This window comes from Eretmochelys imbricata, chromosome 7 (genome assembly GCF_965152235.1).
Source record: "Eretmochelys imbricata isolate rEreImb1 chromosome 7, rEreImb1.hap1, whole genome shotgun sequence".
NCBI lineage: Eukaryota > Metazoa > Chordata > Testudines > Cheloniidae > Eretmochelys > Eretmochelys imbricata.
The window spans coordinates 123255818-123279560 of record NC_135578.1 but is presented as its reverse complement, the minus strand read 5'-3'; the positions used below and the strand labels follow the sequence as shown (position 1 = coordinate 123279560).

The 23743-nt window shown below is 53.4% G+C and overlaps 2 protein-coding genes across 13 annotated transcripts in view; one reads left to right on the top strand and one right to left on the bottom strand.

Moving 5' to 3' along the window:
- The window catches only part of DPCD (deleted in primary ciliary dyskinesia homolog (mouse)), an 11155-nt gene extending 5750 nt beyond the window's left edge, over nucleotides 1–5405 (bottom strand). For 2 of the 5 annotated variants that reach the window (XR_013346740.1, XR_013346741.1), the window contains exons 1-4: nucleotides 5315–5405; nucleotides 4713–4793; nucleotides 3853–3977; nucleotides 2809–2946 (exon numbers count right to left, since the gene is read on the bottom strand). Coding sequence is in view for 3 of the 5 variants with exons in the window: in XM_077823326.1 (XP_077679452.1) it covers nucleotides 2813–2946; nucleotides 3853–3977; nucleotides 4713–4793; nucleotides 5315–5378 (404 nt within the window). In the remaining 2 variants the exon portion in view is untranslated. The remainder of the gene's footprint in view (nucleotides 1–2808; nucleotides 2947–3852; nucleotides 3978–4712; nucleotides 4794–5314) is intronic. The other 3 variants (XM_077823326.1, XM_077823327.1, XM_077823328.1) reach the window with 2 other exon arrangements.
- POLL (DNA polymerase lambda) lies at nucleotides 4241–23743 on the top strand. Of its 8 annotated transcripts, none has more exons than XM_077823316.1 (9): nucleotides 4241–4333; nucleotides 8832–9000; nucleotides 9410–9704; nucleotides 10361–10544; nucleotides 13530–13928; nucleotides 15688–15861; nucleotides 16987–17115; nucleotides 21659–21827; nucleotides 22414–23743. In XM_077823316.1, exons 2-9 carry the CDS (start codon nucleotides 8886–8888, stop codon nucleotides 22776–22778), a joined length of 1830 nt encoding a protein of 609 aa, XP_077679442.1. In that variant the 5' UTR covers nucleotides 4241–4333; nucleotides 8832–8885; the 3' UTR covers nucleotides 22779–23743. The 8 variants fall into 8 exon arrangements, with proteins under 8 accessions (XP_077679442.1, XP_077679446.1, XP_077679440.1 ...); XM_077823320.1 differs by lacking the exon at nucleotides 4241–4333 and adding an exon at nucleotides 5427–5488 and having other exon boundaries at nucleotides 13605–13928; XM_077823314.1 differs by lacking the exon at nucleotides 4241–4333 and adding an exon at nucleotides 5427–5488.

Below are 23743 nucleotides of genomic sequence, written 5' to 3'. Positions count from 1 at the left end.
GCTTTTTTTTTTTTTAGCAGTTTGTTTAACACAGTACTGCACTGGATTTGCCTTTTTCTTGTCTCTGCTGCTGCCTGGTTCCGTATGTCCGGTTCCAGGTGAGGGGTGTGATTGACTGGTCAGTTCATAACGCTGGTGTTCTACTGTACAGCACCAGACACGCTGCTAGTGCTCAGCCAAGGCCTGAGCCAGAGCCCACTGCAGCGAAGGGAAGGACGCCCATTGATTTGAAGGGGAGCCGGCTCAAACCCTAGATAAGAGGTTGGACACGGCCAATTTCAGCTCCAAGGCTACTAGTTGAGTGACTGACAGGCGAGGCTCTGATGAAATCACTTCTAGGTCCTAGCAGCAGTCATCTACCGCTGCCCATTCAGTGAGGATCCCTCCCTCCAGCTTAATGAAATGGCCTGTCACTTCAGTACTCCTGTGCACAACCACTCACGCTATCCCAAGCATTTGTCAATATCCCTGTCCGCCCACCCCCTCTCTCCCCTTCCAGCTGGTGAACGAGTTTCAAGGTGAAAATGGGCAAATGTACACGCATGTGCAAACCTCTATGCATGGGCCCAGGTTGCCCTGCAGCAGAAATGTTGCCATTCTTGTCACTCAAACAGCTCTCCAGAGGCCAAAGGAAGGGTTGCCGCCTCTGCATAGAAACCCCTCTACAACCCAACACCTTGAGGGCGTGGGAGACAGTCACCTGAACCCTGCTCAGTGCTCCAAGCAGGTGGAACAAACCTGAGCAGCACGCTGTGGAGCCCAGGCAGAAATGATGAGCCTGGCTGTGTATGAGGCAGCTCATCAGTTTATCCCCAGAGATGTGGTTCTGTCTGAGTAACTGGCCGCTCTTCCCCCTCGCGTCCAAGTTGTGTGGATTCAGCCTGCACCTCCCCAGGCTGAGAACCCCAAATGCTCAGCACTTCCTTGGGAGCAAAGGCACCTCTGCCCCCATCCTACCGACATTATGGTTATTAAATGCGGAGGGGTGGCCATATCCTGTTCCTAGTGCATCCCCCCCATACCCCCCTCTCTGGGACTGCTGGGGGTACTTGGCAGAGGAGGGTTACTACCGCCACTTGTTCTCCTTTGCTTCGGAGCAGGCCTTGTTAAATGTCCCAAGTGGCGGATTGGAAGAGAAAGGAACAGTTATTTGGCAACAGCACCACCTACAGCCAGTTATGAGGAGCTGGACTAGAAAGGCTTGGGTGCTAAGCAGGGCAATTCCAGAGTGGGTTTCTCCCCAGTAAACTCATTTCTCTCTGTCTACAGCGACAGTGTTGGGAGATGGACAGAACAAGGCAGCTGCCTCCAGCTCCTGCTAAGCAACCCCTGGAATGTCCCCCATTTGCAAGTAGGCCCTTTCGCACATGGAGGGAAAGAGAATTTCCTCCTCTCCCCATTACTGCAGGCCTGTGTCTGAACCCAGACTGTAACCGCTTTGGAGCAGAGCTGGTCTCATTCGGTGCACAAAGCACCAAGTCATTATACAGCAGGGAATTATATTTAACAAGCCAGGGGCTGCCGCAGGTATCAAGGGGTATGTCTACATGGAGGAGAGACACTTGTGCTAGCAGGCTAGAAACAGCAGCGTGGACACTGTGGCTCCAGAGGATACCTGGGCTAGCCACCCCTGCTCAGAGCCAGGGGCTCGGGTGGGCTTGAGGGCTCCAGCTGCTACATCCCCCCTGCTGCTGTTGGTGTGCTGGCTCAAGCCAAGATCATGTGAGTCTGTCTACCCGGGCTGGGGGCTCGCTTCCCACTGCTCTACGGACAGACCTAAGCTTCCCTTTATTCTGACAGCTCCTCCCTACCCATAGCAGATCCAGGCTGGCTTCGTCACTAGTTGCATTCTTTACTTCTAGATCAGAAAGTTGACTTGTTTGGGGGTAACTGAGGCACCTTTCTGCAGCTGGCTGCGTCCCCACCCCCAATCTGGGTAGTTCCAATGGCCCTTGAGTACAGTCTCCTCCTGTGGCTTCAGGTACCCTGACTTGATTAATTTGATTAGCGTCTCAATATCAAGTTACGGGGATGTATCCAGGAGAGGGAACCCCCCAGATCAGGATAGGGCCAATTTTACATTGGTGATCTAGGAGAGGGAGCAAGCCCCAGGTTACTGACAGCTGAAGAGGCTACTGAACTGGGGAGAGTTGCGAGCAGCAGGGAGCTGGCTGGGAGGGGTCCTGGATCTGCCCCAGCTCCAGATTCTATCTCATGGTCACTAGAGGGTTCGTTACAGTACAGAGAGGGTAGAGGAAGCCCTTCCTCAGGCAGCGGGATTGGTCAGTGGTACGTGCAGTGTCCCCATGAAGGGGAGGGGGAGCTGTGCTGGGGGAGGACTGGCCACATCCATTAGAGATGCACTCTGCAGTTTGCTCCACCATATTGGGGCACAATAAGCATTACACTTTCAAAGGTATAATGCCCCTCCTCCCCATGCAGCTTGGCCTCAGAAGAGAGATCAGTGAACCCTCTGGTTATACGTGAGGTGCATTAATTGAGGGTGGCCCCAGTCTAGGGAAGAGGAAAGGAGGACCCAGGCCTGAATACCAGAGGGTGCTGCAGGACAGGACTGAGGTGCAGCAAAAGAACAGTTTGGGGAGCTTAAGAGTTGACTAGTGGTGGGGATGAGGGGGGTCTGCAAAGCCATGTGTATAAAGCAGTCAAGAAATTGCTCCGGCCCCCCCACTCTCCCCCAGAGGCTGGAGAGAACATCTCCCCTGTCTGATCACCTATTCCGCCTCTAGCTCTCTCCCACACCAACCAAAACAAGCCAGGACGTTTCGCTGAAGACAGTGCTGTGCTTACTGACTTCTTGTTGGTGGTACGGACAACACAGCAGCGCTGATCCTTCTCCACAGAGACGCTGTAGACCTCTTTGGGGTAGGGTAGGTTCCGGATCCGCCACTGGAAACTGGTCTGAGTGTCCCTCCTCATGAAGATGGGCTGCAGCAAACACAGACATGTCTGATGGGGCACAGCTAGGATGAGCTCCCGGGGTTACATGCTAAGGTTACTGACTGGGGCCAGGAGTGTCAGACAGGCACTCCAGTCTGAATATGGAGCCTGTGATGAGGCACCCAGAGAGTTTCCTGCACTCTCTCCAACTGTTCCCATGGCTGCACCTGCACTGCTGCTGATCAGGGTCCATGAGGGTAGGTTTCCTCTAGATCACTCTCCCACTGAGTAGGGGGGCCGGGGAGACTTATGCTGCCATTGGTACAAGGAAATCTGGCCTCAGGCTCTCCAGGAACTGCCCACTGCCTTTCCTCATGGGAAGGGCAACAGCAGCAGCGTGGGCAAAAATCCACAACTGCTGAAGTCTAGGTCTGGCTTTGCCACTAACTTGTGCTGCCCTGGGCATGTCTGCGGGCCTCTATTTCCTCAACTGTAGAATGGAGACAAGGACAGACCATCCCCCCACCCCTCCCGGGAGGCTTGACCCAGCAGCATAAAGCACTGCATGTGTGTAATAGCTGCGACTGGAGCTGTCACCTTCTCAGTGCTTTACACTCACTGGCATTTCCAGATGCCCTTTCAAGCTGCTTCATGGAAGACAGACAGACTGAGGCAGCCAGCAGGGCAATAAAGGAGAGTCCTCCACTTAGGAAACCTACAGGTCCCTTGGAAACAGCAAGGCCTTCCCTTTTCTCCCCAGTCCCCCACCTTCTGGATGCCGAAGACTTGAGTCCTAACCCAGCTGAGAGGTGTCCCGAGAGTTTGGAGTTCTACCCTGGCAGCCCTACAAATCCCCGGAGATAAGCCATAACCTCAGCCTCCTAGCCACTCACTGGTTGCAGTTCATGAGGCTGTGGGTCTAGTTACTGCTGTGAGCAGGACCACCTTACGTACACTGGAGCTGCTTTCCTTTATGAGCTCCGATTCCAGCGCCCCCCCTGGGTACATGGTCGGCTCTCCCACCTCAACCTGCCACTTGCCGCAGCTCCCCAGAGCATTCTTCTCTCGCCACTTTCTAGCTGTGGAGGAAAGAAGAAGGGTCACCCCTTTTCTTTAAGCTGTGCTTTGGTGAAAAATCCCAGCAAACACCTCAGCCAGAGCCTTGGCTACATCAGACAAGGGGGCTGATGGAGTCTCATTCCCATGACCAGCATAGTCCTTTCCCCCGAAGGGCAGATGACCGCCAGCTGCTCCCCATGCAGCTGAACTCAGCCTGTGGGGTCAGTGACTCAGGAGCTCTGCTTTGTGAGATGGTACTGAATCAATATTCTACGTTCACAACAGGTGCTGGAGAGGCTGACTTTGGAAGGAGACATAAAACCAAAAGCGTGACCACCTGAGGCGACTGAAGCCCTTGTGGCACTTTTCAACCAGGGTACGTGTTCCTGCCCTGCAGCCTCGGCCACTGCAAATGGCCGTGCCATTCTGCCATGCTGAATTCCGTATGGCAGCAGTGCTGCTGTTTGGGGGAGAGGTTCCCCACCGTGGCACGGACGTCAGAGCTGCCTGGGCCCAGCTCCGCTCTCATTCACAGACAGGCTGGCCCTGCTCAAGTCACTGGGCATTGCAGGCAGGTAACCCCTGGCAGAACTGATTCTGCAGCATGCCGGGGGAAAGGCTGCACCCTGGCCAACCGCCCGTCTCGCGACATATTCCTGCTGCACCAGGCTGGGGGGGGGGTCATTAGTAAGGGCAACTCTGGGGCCAGCTCAGGGGCAGGGGCCAAGAGCTGAGGGGGGGAACCTCTCACTTACCCAGCAGCTGGCTGGTCTTCAGGTCGTACTCCTCAGCCATCTCCAGCCCATCCTCAAACAGGTAATGGACCTTCCTCTTCCCTACACACAACAGGGGCAAGGTGAGGCCAGACCCAGGGCCCCCTCCCCATCCCATGGGCCCTGGCCCCCACCCGTCCCCCATAGGCCCTGGCCCCCCCGACCCCCACCCCTTCCCCATCATCCCCCATGGGCCCTGGCCCCCACCCGTCCCCCATCATCTCTGCCCCTCCCCCCTGGCCCCCGCCCCTTCCCCATCATCCCCCATGGGCCCTGGCCCCCACCCGTCCCCCATCATCTCTGCCCCTCTCCCCTGGCCCCCGCCCCTTCCCCATCATCCCACATGTGCCCTGGCCCCTGCCCCTCCCCCATCATCCCTGCCTGCCCCCGCCCCTTCCCCATCATACCCCATGGGCCCTGGCCCCTGCCCCTCCCCCAGCATCCCCAGCCCCTCCCCCCACGCCCGGACCCCAGCGGCCTCGGCCTGCCGGGCGGGGCTGGCGATGGGCTCGGGGGGCCTGGGCCCCGCCCCGCGTGTCCGTGGCTCCAGGTCCCGCCCGACCCGGCCCGAGCCCCCCCGGTACCGTCTTGCAGCAGCGCGGTCTTGCGGGCCCCGCGCAGCCGCTCCAGCCAGCTCGGCCCCGCCATGGCGGCTAGGCCGCGTCCCCATGGCAACCGGCACGCTTCCGCCGGACCCGGAAGCGCCGGGCGCGCGAGGCCCCGCCCCCTCCCCGGCCTCCTCCGGGCCCGCCCGAGCAGTAAGTGGCGGGGGAAGGGAGGGGCGGGGCTGATTCTTCCGGCGGGGGGTCTCCCGTCTCCCCCAGGGCTGGGGACCTGGGGCCCCTTCTCTCCCCTCCCCCCTCAAGCTGGGGCCCCTTCTCCCCCCGCCGCCCAGGGCTGGGGCCCCTTCTCTCCCCTCCCCCCTCAAGCTGGGGCCCCTTCTCCCCCCTCAAGCTGGGGTCCCTCCCCCCAGTGTGGGGTATGGGGTCACTTCTCCCCCCGTCCCCCAGGGCTGGGGACCCTTCTCCCCCCTCTCCCCCCGCAAGCTGGGGTCCCTCCCCCCAGTGTGGGGTACCAGGGGTCCTTTCTCCCCTCCCCCTCCCTAGGTGTGGGGGCCCCTTGTCCGACCGTACTGGGATGTTGGGGTGGCCCCGTCCCAGTCCCACCCATCCCCACTGTGGGGTTTTGGGGCGTCACCCCTCGAGGGTGGAATTGGGCGGGGTGCAAGCAGGGGAGTGGGTGGCTCAGCCCATCAACCTGTGCTTCCCACAGTGCTGTGGCCGTTTTTGGGGCCCTGGCGTGAGGTCCCCTAAAGGGGTCTGGTCCTTAGTAAGTGCTGAGCGCGGGACTCAGGGTTCATAGAATCATAGAATCATAGAATATCAGGGTTGGAAGGGACCCCTGAAGGTCATCTAGTCCAACCCCCTGCTCGAAGCAGGACCAATTCCCAGTTAAATCATCCCAGCCAGGGCTTTGTCAAGCCTGACCTTAAAAACTTCCAAGGAAGGAGATTCCACCACCTCCCTAGGCAACGCATTCCAGTGTTTCACCACCCTCTTAGTGAAAAAGTTTTTCCTAATATCTAATCTAAACCTCCCCCACTGCAACTTGAGGCCATTACTCCTCGTTCTGTCATCTGCTACCATTGAGAACAGTCTAGAGCCATCCTCTTTGGAACCCCCTTTCAGGTAGTTGAAAGCAGCTATCAAATCCCCCCTCATTCTTCTCTTCTGCAGGCTAAACAATCCCAGCTCCCTCAGCCTCTCCTCATAAGTCAATTATGGTTGGGACCCAGAGATAGAGGCCTCCAAATCACTGGTTGCCAGGGTGGATTTGATTTAAATCACTGGTCAGGAAGACTCGATTTAATCATGGTTTTCTATGCATTCTTGTTGGTTCTTACAACCTTTATACATATTCTTCACAACTCAGAGATCGATGGAGGTTTCGTTTTTAGAAGGTGCACACTATACATTTTTAAACAGTATTTATTTTGAAAACTTTTCGGATGAGTTTTACAGCTATATCAGAAAATGAACGATTGTTTGGTTATTTCATTTACCAAAGGTAATTGAAGCAGATATTTATGAAGTCACTGGGAGGTGAACTATCTCCAATTCAACAGGTTAATCATTAATATTTGGAGGATTTTCTTGGAGAACATCACCAGACAGACATTTACATTGTTTTATTTAACTAAAACAACAACGTTACGTATTCTGGATTTTTTTCTTCAACAGCAAACATATAATATTTTAACAAAACAAGCATATGTCCCTTACTTCTCACATTTATCTCCAGACTTCTCCTTGTCCAGATCTATTCCACCCCCAGCAATCTTCTATTCATTGAACTTTTTGAAACTTTCCACTTTTAAAGAGAGGTAAGGGATTTACTCTGTGTACACAAATTTGCAGAGGGTAATAGGGTTGAGATCTGTTATTTCTCACCTCTATCATGTATTTATTTAAAAACATGTTTGCTGTTAACAAGCATGTTACCTCTGGAGAGACAAATCCACAGTTTGAGAGCTGCAAAACTAAGCATCTCTGATGGTGTCTTCTGGACTGAGCACTGAGTCCCATTGGGTAGATAGAAAGATAAATAATCTATACAGAAGCCTGTGGAACCCCATAAGATTGGGTCCCTAATCCATGAACTATTGGAACTCATTTACAAAACTTTACATGAATATATTGTCTCATACTATAGAATTTGAATTTATAATCCCTATTCCATGATGAGATATCTTTGAGCTATAATGTATCTTAATTAAAACTATCTTTAGATAGATTGTTTTCCTCAAAAAGCATGTTATCAAAACAATTTGATATTTTAAAAAAAAATAATTGATTTTTATCCACCCTGCTGGTTGCTTTTGAAATGCCTGCAGTGAGCTCTGATGGCCCCACTCCCATAACAGCACCTTGCTCTGCACCCTGAATTGCCTGGCTGGGATGTGGTGTGGTCCAATCTGGGATCAGTGCGGCAACCCCACTTTTAGTATTCTTGGCCCATAACGATCTCCAGGGTTTCGGGTCTGTTTGCAATCATGGTGGAAATCTCTCAAGAGTTCAAGAGGATTTTACTTCAGGCCCCAGAATGTCATTTTTTAAAGGAAGCGTCTGACAAAACTTCATAGGAACAGAAACATTTTCATGAATTAGAATTTTTAAAATGTACAGGTATTTTTTTTTTAAGTTAAATCTTCCCCTACAGTGTTGAAAACCAAATACAGGGTTGTGTTGGCCTTGTATTGACACTTAGCTTGTGTTCCTGTTAGAACCAGACTGGCTGTGGGTTTATTATATCTTGCAAGCCGCTCAGGGTCAGGCTGCCTCAGTACTTGGATGAGAGATCTCTAAGCAAAACCCTGATGCTGCAGGAATTGGACCCTCTCAGAGTCCATGCAGAATCAAAGCTCCAACATAGTGCTAGTGATGCCGGAGAGTTCTGGCTTTTGGGTGGGATGAAAACTAAGGCCCTGATCACTTGTGGATGGTCATTAAAGATCACAGATGCGTAGAAATGTAGGGCTGGAAGGGACCTTGAAAGGCCATGTAGTCCAGCCCCCTGCCCTGAGGCAAGATCCAATGTTATTTTTGGGGTGTTAACTCTGGTGGTGGTGACCAAATATGAATTCAGTTAGTTACTTTATACCTTGCTAATTGTCACTTGCAGCTGAAGCTGGACACCAGGTTCTCCTTCTTTTGCTGTCCTAGGTAGTGATGGTGTCTGAGTGTTAAACAGTTGCCACATCCCACCCCAGAGGTGGCTGCATTTCAGTGCTGGAGGAATCTGTTCCTCTGCTAACCTGAGAAGTGGTTATAAGGTGATTACTATATGCGGAGCTGGTAGTGATGCCTGTAGGTAATTATCTGACATGTTCCATTATAAGAACCTCTTTTCAGTTGCTTATAACTTTGCCAAACTGTAGCTGTTGAGCTGAACTTTTCCTTTATGAGTGTCTGCCTCAGGCTGAATATTTTTGGAAAGTTTCAGTAAAAACTGATCAGCTGTTTCTGAGAACTCGGTTAGGGAAACACGTTTGCCCACATGGTGGCATTCTAAACAATTCTTGTCTTTATCTTTGGTATTCAGTGAGTGGAATGTTAACTGCCTGCCCAGGGAGGGGACACCCTGTAATGAGAATCCATGGAGCCCAGGGGAATTGTCAAAGCCTTTCCAAAGAGGAAGAAGATGAGGGATGACTCAGAGAGGAAGGTCCCTCCAAAGGTCCTGAAAGAGGAGGAAACTGGGAGCATTGAAGGTATGTCCTGCACCCACTCCTCTCCTTTAAGAGCAGTCACACAGTCTGTCAGACCCATGTCCCTGTTTATTAACTGCAGATGTAGGGTGAGATCTGTCCTGAAGTACTATCAGGTCATTCAGTGCCAAGCAACCCTAATGTCCCTGTTTATTAACTGCAGATGTAGGGTGAGATCTGTCCTGAAGTACTATCAGGTCATTCAGTGCCAAGCAACCCTAATATCGGGGAGGGGGCGGGGCTGTGGCTAGGCAACTCTGTGTGTCAAGCCAGGGCACCCCATGGTCTCTGTCATCCTGGGGCCAGGCACTGCTGACAGTCCCAGTAATGCCATGCAAGGTATGTAACCTGTTTGGTTTGGGAAGCTGTTTCCATGTCACTGAGTCTCTGCCCTTGTGCCTCTTCTTTGTAGAATGGCTGAAACCGGTCACAGCCTACGTGCTGCCAGCGGGCATCGGGCAGGCCAGGGCAGAGATCTTTCACAAGCAGATTGTCCAGAAGGGGGGTCGCGTCTGCAACCAGCTCTCCTCGGAGGTGACACACGTCATAGTGGCAGAAGACATGGACTGTGACCGGGCCTTTCGCCTCCTCAGACTGGCCAAGCTTCCCCTGGGGACCCAGCTGGTGAAGGCGGCCTGGCTGAGCTTGTGCATTAGAGAGCAGAAGCTGCTGGATACCACTGGATACAGCATCTTCATCCCAGACAGGTATTCAGCCCCCCGCAGCAGCTCTGTCCCTGCCCGAATTGGCTGAGATCTTGATCTTTCACCCAGAGAGCACATATGATGCCTCGCAACCCTCTTGCTGGTGGGGACAATATCATTCTCATGTCACAGATGGGGAAACTGAGGCACAGAGCGCCAAGGGGACACAGTGAGTCCATAGCACAGCTGGGAATAGAACCCAAGAATCCTTATTCTTAGTCACCTGCTGTAACTGCTAGACGCATTCCTGATTCATTAGAGATAACAAGGGCATGTTTTTAATATAACGATTAACAATTAAATACCATTTTCGGCGTATTGCAGATGGAAAGCAGAGAGCAGGCTGGCAGTTAAACGCAAGACTGGACCGGGAATGGAATAGTGGGGGGCTGCAGGTCAGGACTGAGGCATATCCGCAGAGCTGTGTAGGAGGAGCCCAGGGCTGGAATAGCAAGGGGTAGACGTGGCAGGTCAGTGAGGCGTGAGGGAGCCGGGCATAGCCAGAGCAATGAATCTCTAGCTTGGGTGAGCAAAGCTAACGCTAGCTCTTTGCCCCATCCCCAAAGAAGAGAGAGGATTTCCCAGCCTGGGCTTTGGGCTGCGAAGTCTTCGTGTTCCTTGCGTGTGAATCTGCTCAGGTCCATGTTGGCCCCTGGCAGGTACCTGGAGGAGGGGGATCTGCCGAAGGGTCAACAGCAGCTCCTGGGCAGTGAGACTGTCCAACCCCAGCCAGAGAAGGAAGCACTGGAGCAGAAGGCTGAAGCACAGACAGCAGCCATATTGCCTCAGGGCCCAGCCATCTCAGTACAGCGACAGGTGGAGGAGCAAAGCCTTCAAACACAGGTCAGTGTCCTCCCACACACATGCTGCATGGTTGCGCTGTTGGCTCGTGCTAGCCTAGCAAGGCTGAGGAGTGTCGGTTTCTACCCCAGCAAAAAGGGCAGCACAGTGTTTGGGGTTTTCAGTGATATGCCAGCAATGGGTTCAGTCTAGGGTCATTGTTATTGCTTCTCTCTGCCTCTCCTGGATGCTGGAGGTGGGAAAACACCTTTTATGTGTCTGTCCCTGCAGGATCATTCCCTGCCAAACAGGTCCCAGGGCTTTGGCCAAGCTAAGCTGGAAAAACTCCACAGGGTGTTTGCCCTGCATCCTTGGGGAGACTTCCACAGCCTAAGACACCTCCCTGCTAGGAAGCTTTCTCTGATACTTCATCCCATATTTCACCCTGACCCACCCTAACCAGTTCCCCACTCCATGGGGTTACCCCTTCAAACACCCATATAGCTATAAGAGATCATATTGCTTCCCAGCACCCAATCGCTTGCACTCAGAATATACATACCAGGTTGTTAGGCTCCTTCCCCGTGAGTCACTCTCAGAGCAAGGAAGGATGATCCAGTGGTTAGAGCGCTAGCCTGGGACTTGAGACCTGGGTTCAAGTCTGTGCTCTGCCAGAGACTTCCTGCATGACCTTGGACGAGTCACTTAGCCTCTCGGCCTCAGTTCCCCACGGTAGGGATAACACTCCTGTCCTCATGGACTGTTGATGATAAATCCATTAAAGATTGAGAGGTGTCAGGTACTATGGTAATGTGGTCAGATAATACCTTACAGAGGCAGCCTCTCCAGACCTTACGTTATCTTTTCCCCCTTTTCTGAATTCGCTCCTGTTTGTTGACACCTTTTTGGTAAGATGCTCTCCAGACCGAAGCCCGGCATAGTCGTCCCAGGGCCAGCTAGAGAGTGAGCTGCTCCTCCGCACTGTGGTGTGGTGTCTCTGCCCCCAGTTACCACGGCCGGGCCTGGCACAGAGCCCTGCAGCCAGTACCCAACTTGCTGTCCACTGGTTGCCTCTTTGTTAAGGTTTCTCCCTCCTTGTCCCCTAGATATATTAGCTGGTATATTTACAGGCACAATCTCCTGTGCCCATGTTTCCAATCTCTCCAGGCCCCTTCAGAGCATTCCCCTCTCTTTACCGATATTTGTGTCACTTGCTAAGATAGTAATCATCACTATGAACGAACCCCACTGTTAGGGGCAATTGTAATATACTTAGAGATTCCATTGCAGGCCTCCTGCTTTGTGAGGAGTTTTATTGTACTGGTCACTTGGCAGCATCTGCTGTGGTTGAGATTTGATTGCAGACTTGTAACTTGTTCATAAAGTTACCTTCTGTGATTACATTTTCCAGGCCTGGTCCGTGCAGGAAAGCAGTCTTTTTAAGCATTTGAGCAAAATTTCTTGAGTCGTCTTTAGGATTAGGTGATGGGGAAAAACACTTTAAAGAAAGTTCTAACCATTCTTTTAAGACACAAGCATAGCAGGAAAGGGTGAGGTTGGAATCTTAGCTTGGAAATAGCCCTCATTTAGCCATAGGCTCTTTTCTAGGTTTGGAAAAAATGTTTTTGATTTAACAAAGAGATGAGCATTTGAAAATCACAGACTGACCTAGGCTACCAGTGTGCACTTGAGGGGATGTGTGCTGTGCATTCAGGTGTGGCTAGTTAAGTTTTGCACAGGTTGCTTTAAAGAGCTTACAAGCCTTGTTGCCAACTCTGAGCTCCAGGCTTCATTCATTTTTTTTTCCTAGGAAATAAAATGCAAAAAACGGTGTTAGTGAAATATTAGGGTTGCACAGTTTATGTTTTCCCACTCCCTGGCTTTTTTGTCACTTAATGTTCCAGCAACAATATCAACTCTGCCATGCTGCCTAGCATGAAATATCCAGGAAGTGCAACACAGCTGGTGGATGCTTTCTGAACACTAACTTCTACATTGCCTGACTTTTTAACTGCACAACCATAATACTGCAGTAACACCGGTTTTTGCATTAATACCCACCATGTGCATCTGTGCAGTACCACTGATTAGGTGACAATGTCACCCTCTAGTGGCTGCAGCCTACAGCACATAAAGGCCATTCCACTGCTGCTGGTTACACTATTATCTCACATCTGTGGAACCCCTTGCATCCGAGTCACCTCAGAAGCCCTTTACATTCTGTGTGCACACATCACTCCCCTGATATGCAGCTGCTTCTTTCCCCTGTGCTTTAGGTGTGAGCTAGGTGTGATTGGGGGTGGGGGTGTATATACAGCCATGGATCATTAGAGAACACAGGCAATTCCCACTACTGTAACAGGACTCCCGCACACACTGGAGATTACCCGCCTCCCCTAGTTAGGGTGACCAGATGGCAAGTGTGAAAAATCTGGACAGGAGGCGGGGGTAATAGGCACCTATATAAGAAAAAGCCCCAAATATCGGGACTGTCCCTATAAAATTGGGACATCTGGTCACCCTACCCCCAGTTCTGTGGTGACTTCCTGCCCCAGGGAATGCTGGGGTCAGTGCCAAGGAAATGTTTGGTTTCAGAGTAACAGCCATGTTAGTCTGTATTCGCAAAAAGAAAAGGAGTACTTGTGGCACCTTAGAGACTAACAAATTTATTAGAGCATAAGCTTTCGTGGGCTACAGCCCACTTCATCCAATGCACAGAATGGAACATATAGTAAGAAGATATATATATATATATATACACATACAGAGAAGGTGGAAGTTTCCATACAAAATGTAAGAGGCTAATTAATTAAGATGAGCTATTATCAGCAGGAGAAAAAACTTCTGTAGTGATAGTCAAGATGGCCCATTTAGACAGTTGACAAGAAGGTGTGAGGATACTTAACATGGGGAAATAGATTCAATATGTGTAATGACCCAGCCACTCCCAGGCTCTATTCAAACCCAAGTTAATGGTATCTAGTTTGCATATTAATTCAAGCTCAGCAGTTTCTCCTTGGAGTCTGTTTTGAAGCTTTTCTGTTGCAGAATTGCCACCCTAAAGGAAATGTTGTGAGAGAGATGGGCATTATTTCATTGCTGCTTTTCTGTCTCTCCCTGAAGAGGGTCTCTGATGACGAAGGAAGCGAAGGGGAAGAGACCAGCGTCACTCAGGGAGACCTGGAAGCACTAATTTCAGGACGTTGCCCTGAGACCTCATCGGGGCTGTCCAATGGCAGCTGTACCACAGTGCCCCCTGCTGCTGGCAAGTGGGTTTGTGCTCAGTCCTCTGACAGCAAGAAAGAGAATCACAACCGGCACATCACAGAGAAGCTGGAAGTGCTGGGAAAAGCCTACACCATCCAGGGGGACAAGTGGAGGGCTCTGGGCTACTCCAAAGCCATCAATGCACTCAAGAGCTACCACAAACCAGTCACCTCTTACCAGGTAACCGGAAACCTGCTACCCTGTGAGCAGAGTGAAATCGGCAGGAGAGCTGGGAATAGGGACCAGTCCTAACTCTCAGTCCTGGGCCTTAATCACAAGGCTACCTGGTCCTCTCTCCAGACGTGTAGTTCCCTGGAGTTGGTCCCTGCCATGGGAGGCTGTGAACATGAGCAGTTCAGTCAGCCTGAATATGATTCATTGAGCATTAGTGTTATTTTCGAGACTTCAAGCTGGAGTAAGAAAATAGCCAGGGGACTGGAGCCTTGAGCTTCTGCATGATGACAGGCCCCACTTTGGAGTAATTTCCTTCATAAAATCATAGAATATTATAGAATATCAAGGTTGGAAGGGACCTCAGGAGGTCATCTAGTGCAACCCTCTGCTCAAAGCAGGGCCAATCCCCAACTAAATCATCCCAGCCAGGGCTTTGTCAAGCCTGACCTTAAAAACTTCTAAGGAAGGAGATTCCACCACCTCCCTAGGTAACGCATTCCAGTGTTTCACCACCCTCCTAGTGAAAAAGTTTTTCCTAATATCCCACCTAAACCTCCCCCACTGCAACTTGAGACCATTACTCCGTGTTCTGTCATCAGCTACCACTGAGAACAGTCTAGATCCATCCTCTTTGGAACCCCTTTCAGGTAGTTGAAAGCAGCTATCAAATCCCCCCTCATTCTTCTCTTCCGCAGACTAAAGAATCCCAGTTCCCTCAGCCTCTCCTCATAAGTCATGTGTTCCAGTCCCCTAATCATTTTTGTTGCCCTTTGCTGGACTCTTTCCAATTTTTCCACATCCTTCTTGTGGTGTGGGGCCCAAAACTGGACACAGTACTCCAGATGAGGCCTCACCAATGTCGAATAGAGGGGAACGATCACGTCCCTCCATCTGCTGGCAATGCCCCTACTTATACATCCCAAAATACCATTGACCTTCTTGGCAACAAGGACACACTGTTGACTCATATCCAGCTTCTCGTCCACTGTCACCCCTAGGTCCTTTTCTGCAGAACTGCTGCCGAGCCATTTGGTCCCTAATCTGTAGCGGTGCATTGGATTCTTCCGTCCTAAGTGCAGGACTCTGCACTTGTCCTTGTTGAACCTCATCAGATTTCTTTTGGCCCAATCCTCTAATTTGTCTAGGTCCCTCTGTATCCTATCCCTCCCCTCCAACGTATCTACCTCTCCTCCCAGTTTGTCATCTGCAAACTTGCTGAGGGTGCAATCCACACCATCCTCCACATCATTAATGAAGATATTGAACAAAACCGGCCCCAAGACCAACCCTTGGGGCACTCCGCTAGATACCGGCTGCCAACTAGACATGGAGCCATTGATCACGACTTGCTGAGCCTGGCGATGTAGCCAGCTTTCTCTCCTTCCCCCATTACTGCCTCATTCAGTTTGCAGCAGCTCAGGGAGGGGCCTTTCTCCTTCTGTTGAAGCCTCAGCTCTTGGCCAGTGGCAGAGTAGGATGCACATCGGTCGTGCTGAGGCAATTGCTACGTCCGCGCTGGGGAAGTGTCCAATCAACGTTATACGGTTACACTGTGTCCTACGACGTGGCAGTTAGTCAGCCTGCCTTAAACTGGCCAAGAGGTGTGCAGAGCCCAGGCCCTGCTGCTCCTGGGCTGCCACCCACTGCTTGAGTGCTAACCTGGCTCAGAGGTGTGAACCAGTCCCCTGGGCTTTCCCGTCTCTGCGCCCTGGGGCAGCTCAGTAGCTTGCCCATTAGCCAGCTGCTCTTTTGCCTTTGCCTTCAGGAAGCCTGTAAGATTCCTGGGATCGGGAAGCGAATGGCGGAGAAGATCCTGGAGATCTTGGAGAGCGGCCACCTGCGTAAGCTGGACCACATCAGCGAGAGCGTAGCAGTGCTGGAGGTCTTCTCCAACATCTGGGGAGCAGGAGTCAAGACAGCCCAGATGTGGTACCAACAGGTCATTGTCTCCTCCTTTCCAATGGAGTGTGTGTGCTCTCAGACACCGTGAGCAGAGAAGGCCCGTCGGGCCATAGCAGAGACCCCTCCTGCTATTCCTCTGCCCATGGTGTTCAGCTGGCAGGATTTGACCTGCCTGCAGAGTTTCAGCATGGCTGCTCAGAACTGTCTCTTTGCAAGCAGAGGGTTCCCCTCTTTGCTCTGTCACCCCTCGTAATGCGCTAACGCAGCTGCTGCTTAAATCCTGTCCAAGCTGCAGTGGGTGCAGGATGCAGCAGCCTGTGTGCTAAGCAATGTGTCTGGCTCTGAGCACTTGACTTCAGGCTCTATGAACTGCACTGGCTGCCTGGGTATTTCCAGTGGGTTGAAGGTGTTGGGTTTGATCTGGAAATCGTTAAATGGCTCAAGGTCTGCGTGTGTGTGAGACCCCTCTCCCTAGGCCGTACTGCCACAGCTGAGATCACAGGAGGTGCCCAAGCAGGAGCCCCCCATTATAAAAGCGGGGGCTGATGGCAGGACATTCTCTGGGAAGGGTCTGTTACCTTGGAATTCACCACTCTGCTCTGCTTTGCCAGAGCCCGTATTTATTGGTCTTTAGGGCAGGTAGCAAAGTCGGTGTGTGAGGGTGGCTCTCTGGGGAGGGGTGGGGGCGAGAAGGTTTCATGGGACAGCTGTGGGGAGCTGTCAGTTCTGTGGCTTGGCTGTTGGTGTATCCCGGGCTGGCCTGTGAATGTTTTGTGTGTGGTGGGGGGGAGTCTAGAACCTAGGCTAGGCCTGCAAGAGAGGCCGTCTGGGGTGTTTCATGTTGGAATCGAACAGGCTTGGTCTGGGTGCTAGACTGACACCTGCATCACAGGCTGGCCTGCGGTGATGCTGTGCTGACAAGTGGTGAGGCAGCATTCATCGTTGTGACGTCCAAGCTGCACACCTAACGGTCCTGTGCGCACTGGGGTCTCCACGGGCACGGGGAGCCGTACAGGTAGGGTCGCTTCCCTGGGTAAGGTCTGGGCCCAGCCGCTTTGGTCACCTGAGCTGTGACACTCCCTAGACCTGCGGTGGGGGTATTGGAGGAGCGAAGTCCCTGCAGTGATTCCCTGTCTGAATGTCTCCATGTGCTCTGGGGCAGGGCTTCCGGACCCTAGACGATATCCGCACCAAGGCTTCTCTGACCAGCCAGCAGGCCATAGGGTTGAAGCACTACGAAGACTTCCTGGAGCGTATGCCACGAGAGGAGGCTAAAGAAATAGAACAGACTGTAAGTAACCCAGCTCCACGGCCATAACAGGGAATAACAGCTGGGAGCTGACACCCAAAGGTTCCCATGCTCTTGGGCCTGCAGAGCTGGGTGCTCTCAGGAGGTTCCCAGCCTGTCCCCAAGCAGAGTTGGGACTCTGGGTCCCAAGTTGGGCGAAAGTGCAGGGGCAGCAATGAAAATAAAAAGACAGAAACAAAAACGGGACCCAGACTCATTTAGAGTCTTAGAGAATCATAGAATATCAGGGTTGGAAGGGACCTCAGGAGGTCATCTAGTCCAACCCCTTGCTCAAAGCAGGACCAATCCCCAACTAAATCATCCCAGCCAGGGCTTGGTCAAGCCTGACCTTAAAAACTTCAAGGGAAGGAGATTCCACCACCTCCCTAGGTAACGCATTCCAGTGTTTCACTACCCTCCTAGTGGAAAAGTTTTTCCTAATATCCAACCTAAACCTCCCCCACTGCAACTTGAGACCATTACTCCGTGTTCTGTCATCAGCTACCACTGAGAACAGTCTAGATCCATCCTCTTTGGAACCCCCTTTCAGGTAGTTGAAAGCAGCTATCAAATCCCCCCTCATTCTTCTCTTCTGCAGACTAAACAATCCCAGTTCCCTCAGCCTCTCCTCATAAGTCATGTGTTCCAGTCCCCTAATCATTTTTGTTGCCCTCCGCTGGACTCTTTCCAATTTTTCCACATCCTTCTTGTAGTGTGGGGCCCAAAACTGGACACACTACTCCAGATGAGGCCTCACCAATGTCGAATAGAGGGGAACGATCACGTCCCTCCATCTGCTGGCAATGCCCCTATTTATACATCCCAAAATGCCATTGACCTTCTTGGCAACAAGGGTACACTGTTGACTCATATCCAGCTTCTCGTCTACTGTAACCCCTAGGTCCTTTTCTGCAGAACTGCTGCCGAGCCATTTGGTCCCTAATCTGTAGCGGTGCATTGGATTCTTCCATCCTAAGTGCAGGACTCTGCACTTGTCCTTGTTGAACCTCATCAGATTTCTTTTGGCCCAATCCTCTAATTTGTCTAGGCCCCTCTGTATCCTATCCCTGCCCGCCAGCGTATCTACCTCTCCTCCCAGTTTAGTGTCATCTGCAAACTTGCTGAGGCTGCAATCCATACCATCCTCCAGATCATTTATGAAGATATTGAACAAAACCGGCCCCAGGACCGACCCTTGGGGCACTCCACTTGATACCGGCTGCCAACTAGACATGGAGCCATTGATCACTACCCATTGAGCACGGCAATCTAGCCAACTTTCTATCCACCTTGTCGTCCATTCATCCAGCCCATACTTCTTTAACTTGCTGGCAAGAATACTGTGGGAGACTGTGTCAAAAGCTTTGCTAAAGCCAAGGAACAACACATCTACTGCTTTCCCCTCATCCACAGAGCCAGTTACCTCGTCATAGAAGGCAATTAGATTAATCAGGCATGACTTGCCCTTGATGAATCCATGCTGACTGTTCCTGATCATTTTCCTCTCCTCTAAGTGTTTCAGAATTGATTCCTTGAGGACCTGCTCCATGATTTTTCCAGGGACTGAGGTGAGGCTGACGGGCCTGTAGTTCCCAGGATCCTCCTCCTTCCCTTTTTTAAAGATTGGCACTACATTAGTCTTTTTCCAGTCGTCCGGGACCTCAAAGATAATGGCCAATGGCTCTGCAATCACATCTGCCAGCTCCTTTAGCACTCTCGGATGCAGTGCATCCGGCCCCATGGACTTGTGCTCCTCCAGCTTTTCTAAATAGTCCCAAACCACTTCTTTCTCCAGTTCATGTCCTGCGTCCAGCAAAGGCGTAGGACATTTCCTGCATCAGATACCCTGCCCTGATCAGAGGAGCTGCCAAGGGCGGCATGGTTAACTGAGTGCTTTGTCAGGGACTTCCATCCGAGGATCTCAAAAGTGCCTACTTCCCCACCCCACCTCCCTGAGGATCACCCACCCTCCTTTTCCCCGCTTAATGCAGATGCAGATCTGAGGCACAGAGCAGTTCAGTGTCATGCCCCTTTCCGTGTGGTGAAGCTGTTTGATTTGCAGTGGGTCTGGGTTCTGCCTGGTGCTGAGCACAGTCCAACAGCAACCGCCAGGCCAGCTGGAGTCTGGTTTTCCGCCCTGACAATCTGCACCGTGGAGCAATGGGAGCTGGGAACGTTCCCTGCCATGGCGGTTTAGACTGCAGCAGGCCTGGATTGTGGGTGCTGGTTTGTGTTTCAAAGGGATCTCTGTGGTTGAAATCCCTGGCGCTGGTAATCCAGGATGGCAAGAGCTGGTGAAGTGGCCCTTTACCAACAGAGCTGGTCTGTCTGTGTGTGTAGAGGTCTGTCCCTGGCACTAATGCCTCCTGTAACTTATGAAGGGGGCAATGTGCACGTTGCCCTCTGGGGCTGGGAATAGTCTCCAGCGCCTGTTCTCTGTTGCTGATCTCTCACGGAACCAGCTGCCATCACCCAGGTCCTCCTGAGCCATGCAAATCATTGTACCCATTCCTTGGCACTTCTTCTGCAAAGGATTCTGGGAGTGCCTCATGGGGGGCAGCCATTGCTGGTCATCAGGCCAGGGTCAGCATAATTGGATGAAAAATCCTCGTATGAGCGAAATGGGCTGTATCTGCCCCTCCCCACCCCGCAGAACGTTACTCTGCATCAAGGCCTTACCTCGCCCTTGCCACCTGGATGCTGGCTCAGCCTGGGGGCACGCTTGGTCCCAGGTGTGTAAAGCCACCCAGAATTCCCAATCTGGCCCTGCACTAGCAGAGAGCAGGGGAGAGCTCGTTCTGTCATTGCTCCCTCCTGCTCTGTGATCACCATGGAAGCAGCGGCCAGTGCAACGCTGTCACTCAGCCACGGGGCCTGGCCGCGAAGAATACGCCCCCACCGGTGCTGCCATCCCCACTGCGGGATTAGAGCTATTTCAGGAGCGAGCCGTCTCTTTCCCAAGCCCGCTAGGGTGTAACACTGGCCCTTAGGGAGGAGGGGTGGGGCTATTGTTGGTTTGAGGGGATTACGCGTCTCCCCCCCCACCTGGGTCTGGGCCCCAGGAGACAGACAGGAGAATGACGGGATTAGCCACCGTCCCTGCTGCCTCTCACACCAAGATCTGAGGAGCTTTCAGACTCCAGCCGGGGCTTGTGGTTCTCTAGAAATCTTCATTTGAGGCAAGAAAGGGAGCAGGGGAGGGGTCGATCTGCATGAGAAAAGCGGCCTGGCTTCTCAGATCACCTCTGGGGCAAAGGTTAATGGGTTTCTCTCTCCCTAATGAAGGATGATCCTGGAGACTGACTCGGGACAGCTGAGATTGACACCCCCCTTCGAGCCCCAGCTTGCTTTCCCTGCCCCTGCCATTGTGTTCTGGACAGGCTGGGATTGTCTCTTAGCCAGAGCAGAGGGCAGAGCTGGTGTTGGAATGATTTGTGGCTGTCAGAGTGAATGGCACAGTAATACCGTAATAGCCCTTTGCACCGCTCCAGCATTTCCGGAATGAAGCCATCAGAAATGGCTGGCTCGCACTGCCAGGTTCCACCCCAGAGGTGGCTGCATTTCAGCGCACAGACAAAGCAATCCCAACTTCTGTGCTCTGTAAGGATCTCTGGGATCCTTTGGGATGGGAGGCCCTGTAGTGATCCGTGCGTGGCTGTAAATAAGTGGCACTTTAATGGCAAATGTGTCTAATATCATTAGATTGCCAGTTTTGCCAAGCCAGAGACCCATTCCTCTGGAGCCCTGCGAGGTAGGGGCCAGGCTGTGCACTTGGCTAGCAGGCCTGGAGAGGGACGTGCATTAAATCTACACGCACAGCACAGCAGTTTGGTGGGAAGCCCCGCTGGACATTCTGGCCTTTGGCCTATTTCTGGGCCTTGTCTCTTTCCTCGTTGTTTATCACTTAGCCAGGGGCTGGGCTGTCCCTGGGGCTGTTACTGCTTCTCCGGCCTGTGAGTTGCTGCTGAACTCTGCCGGCTCCGTCCTCAGTTGCTCTCCAGGGCTTTTGTTCAGCGCAGACCCGCGGTAGCAGACCCAGTCAGCCACGAGCTGAAGGCCTGCTGCGGCTCCATTAATTATCTGTAGGCTAATGGGGTCCCCACCACCCGTACCCTGCCTTTGCTCCCCCCCCCCTGCATTCTGCTGCTAAGGTCCCCCATGAACTCTGATCCATCCCGTCCCCCTCAAATGGGTTGGCAGCCCAAACTCCGACTCACTGAGACTGCCACGTGACTGCAGGCCACGTTTTCTCTGCCGTTTTTGGGTCCATCTACACGGCAGTTCCCAGCTGCTGCGCGGACGTACCCTGAATCACCCGGTGTGGAGGCAGGTGGCCTCTGAAGGGCGAGTGGCTATGCTGTGTTGCGTAGGCAGAGCGGAGCTGAACAGAAGGCGGTGGTGCCTTTTACAGGTTCGGTGCAGGCACCGGGCTTTGGCCAGCAGGTGGTGCTGTTTGTGTGGGGGAGCCATGGAGTCTGGGCCAGGGCATTAGGAGGCGAGCGCTAGTCTCTGGTTCCTGATCCCTTTCGCGTGACTCTTCCCTAAGGTGCGAGAAGCAGCCCAGTCCCTGAACCCTGGGCTGGTGTGCATGGCGTGCGGCTCGTACCGACGGGGGAAGGCCACCTGCGGCGATGTGGACGTTTTGGTTACCCACCCTGATGGGCAGTCTCACCGCGGCATCTTCGGCAAGCTGCTTGACAGTCTCCGGCAGAGCGGTATGTAGGTGCTTGCAGCCAGGAGGCTGGCTGGCTCTTTCCGAGATGGGAGGCGAAGGGGTTTGTGTCAGGGTGAGCAGCTGGCGCGTGGCACTTGCCCTGCCTGAGGATCGGACACTGAAGGTCTGAATCCAGGATGGTCTGTTGCCTTGGGGGTCAGGAGGACTTTCCCTGTGGGTGGGTGTCCCATAGTACCTGCTGCAGGGGTCTTCCGCGGCAGCATCTGGTCCTGGCCCCTGTCTGAGCCAGGATGCTGGGCTCGCTGGACCCCAGCTGGTCCTAGGGTCATGTGAAGGGGGGCCTGGGACAGAGCTCGGGAAGCTGGCCAGGTTGGTGCTGTGGCGGGGGCGGCTTCCAACAGGATCCTCGTCGCTAGCGTTGTAGAAAGGCGGCCAAGCGCTGGTGCTCCCGGTGCAATGGGTGCAGCTTGGTGAGGGCCCCCGCTGCACCCAGGGGCAGCGCACAGGCACCCCCTTTAGGAGGTGCCCAGGGACCCGTGCAGTGGACTTTGGGATGCTTCAGCAGGAGCCAGGGAAGAGGGTGGGGTCACAGCCCGGCCCCTCCTCTCACGCTGCTCCTTTGGCAGGTTTCCTCACCGATGACCTGGTGAGACAAGAAGACAGCGGCAACCAGAAGAAGTACCTGGGCGTGTGCCGGCTGCCTGGGCCGGGCCGGCGCCACCGACGTCTCGACATCATCGTGGTGCCCCACTGCGAGTTCGCCTGCGCCCTCCTGTACTTCACCGGCTCGGCCCACTTCAACCGCTCCATGCGAGCGCTGGCCAAGACCAAGGGCATGAGCCTGTCGGAGCGTGCACTCCACGCCGCCGTGGTGCGCGCCCCCGGCGGCCGCAAGATGGGGCCCGGCCTTGTCCTGCCCACCCCCACTGAGAGGGACGTCTTCACGCTGCTGGGGCTGCCCTACCGGGAGCCTGCCGAGCGGGACTGGTGATGGGGCTGGGACCAACCCTATCCTTCCTGCCCTCCAGGGTGTCATGGGGGAGCCCACCAGCTGCCCGATGAGTTCTGCAGGCACCAGCGCCCTGGCGGGGAAGGGGGGTTCCCTGCCAGACACTGAAGGGGGGCACTCCTTAATCTCATATCACCGGGCTGCTCCGGGCTCGCTCTGAGGTGGCCCTGGTGGACAGTGGCTGCTGTTGCTGCTTAGTGGCACTTTGTGACTGTCCAGCCAGGCCTGGGAGTTGGGGTATCACCAGCTCTGGAATGTAGTTCAGTGCACCTCCGATCCCAGGAGCCCAATAGTTACACATCAGCAGACGTAGCTCCGTAGAGACGCACGAGCTCACCAGACCTCACAGCGTGGGCGTGCCGTGCCTTCCTCCCATATGGCGGATCGCTCATCTCCCCCTCCCGTGTTTTCTCCAGAAGGTCTCCAGTGCCGCGCTCTGATGATGTAGATGGATGCTGGCTTGTGACCCACCTGCTGATTTCTCTCCAGCGGCGCCCGGAGAGTCGGCGTGGATGGGAAAGCGACTGAGCAACAATGCTGCTTGGCAGGCCCTGGGGCACTAACCCAGACATGCGCACTGACTTCCCGCCGGGCTCTTTGGTACAGCTGCTGTCTCCTACCCGTCAGTCGGGGGTCTGCTCCCACCCACAGTGGGCTGGTGGAGGCTGATCTGTGCCCCTTGTGCTGTGCTCATTGAAAAGCCAGAATGGGGCTGCAAGTGGAACGCTACTGTTACCGATTGCAAGGCCGGAAGGAACCACTGTGATCATCTAATCTGACCTTCTGCGTGGCCGGCCAGAAACCTGCCCCCCAATACCCCTAGCTCAGAGCTTCGGAGAACACAGCTTGGCTTGATTTAAAAACTCCGTGGTGGAGAATCTGCCACGACCCTGGGAAATTGGGTTCCTGGAAGGGAAGTACAATAAAATCCACCCGCTCTCCTCCTT

Excerpts from the sequence above, each read along its gene's own strand:
- POLL (XM_077823316.1), top strand. The coding sequence starts at position 8,886 with ATGGAGCCCAGGGGAATTGTCAAAGCCTTTCCAAAGAGGAAGAAGATG. Across the intron at positions 13,929-15,687 it reads AACCAGTCACCTCTTACCAG|GAAGCCTGTAAGATTCCTGG; the intron begins GTAACCGGAAAC and ends CTTTGCCTTCAG. Across the intron at positions 21,828-22,413 it reads TGACAGTCTCCGGCAGAGCG|GTTTCCTCACCGATGACCTG; the intron begins GTATGTAGGTGC and ends CTCCTTTGGCAG.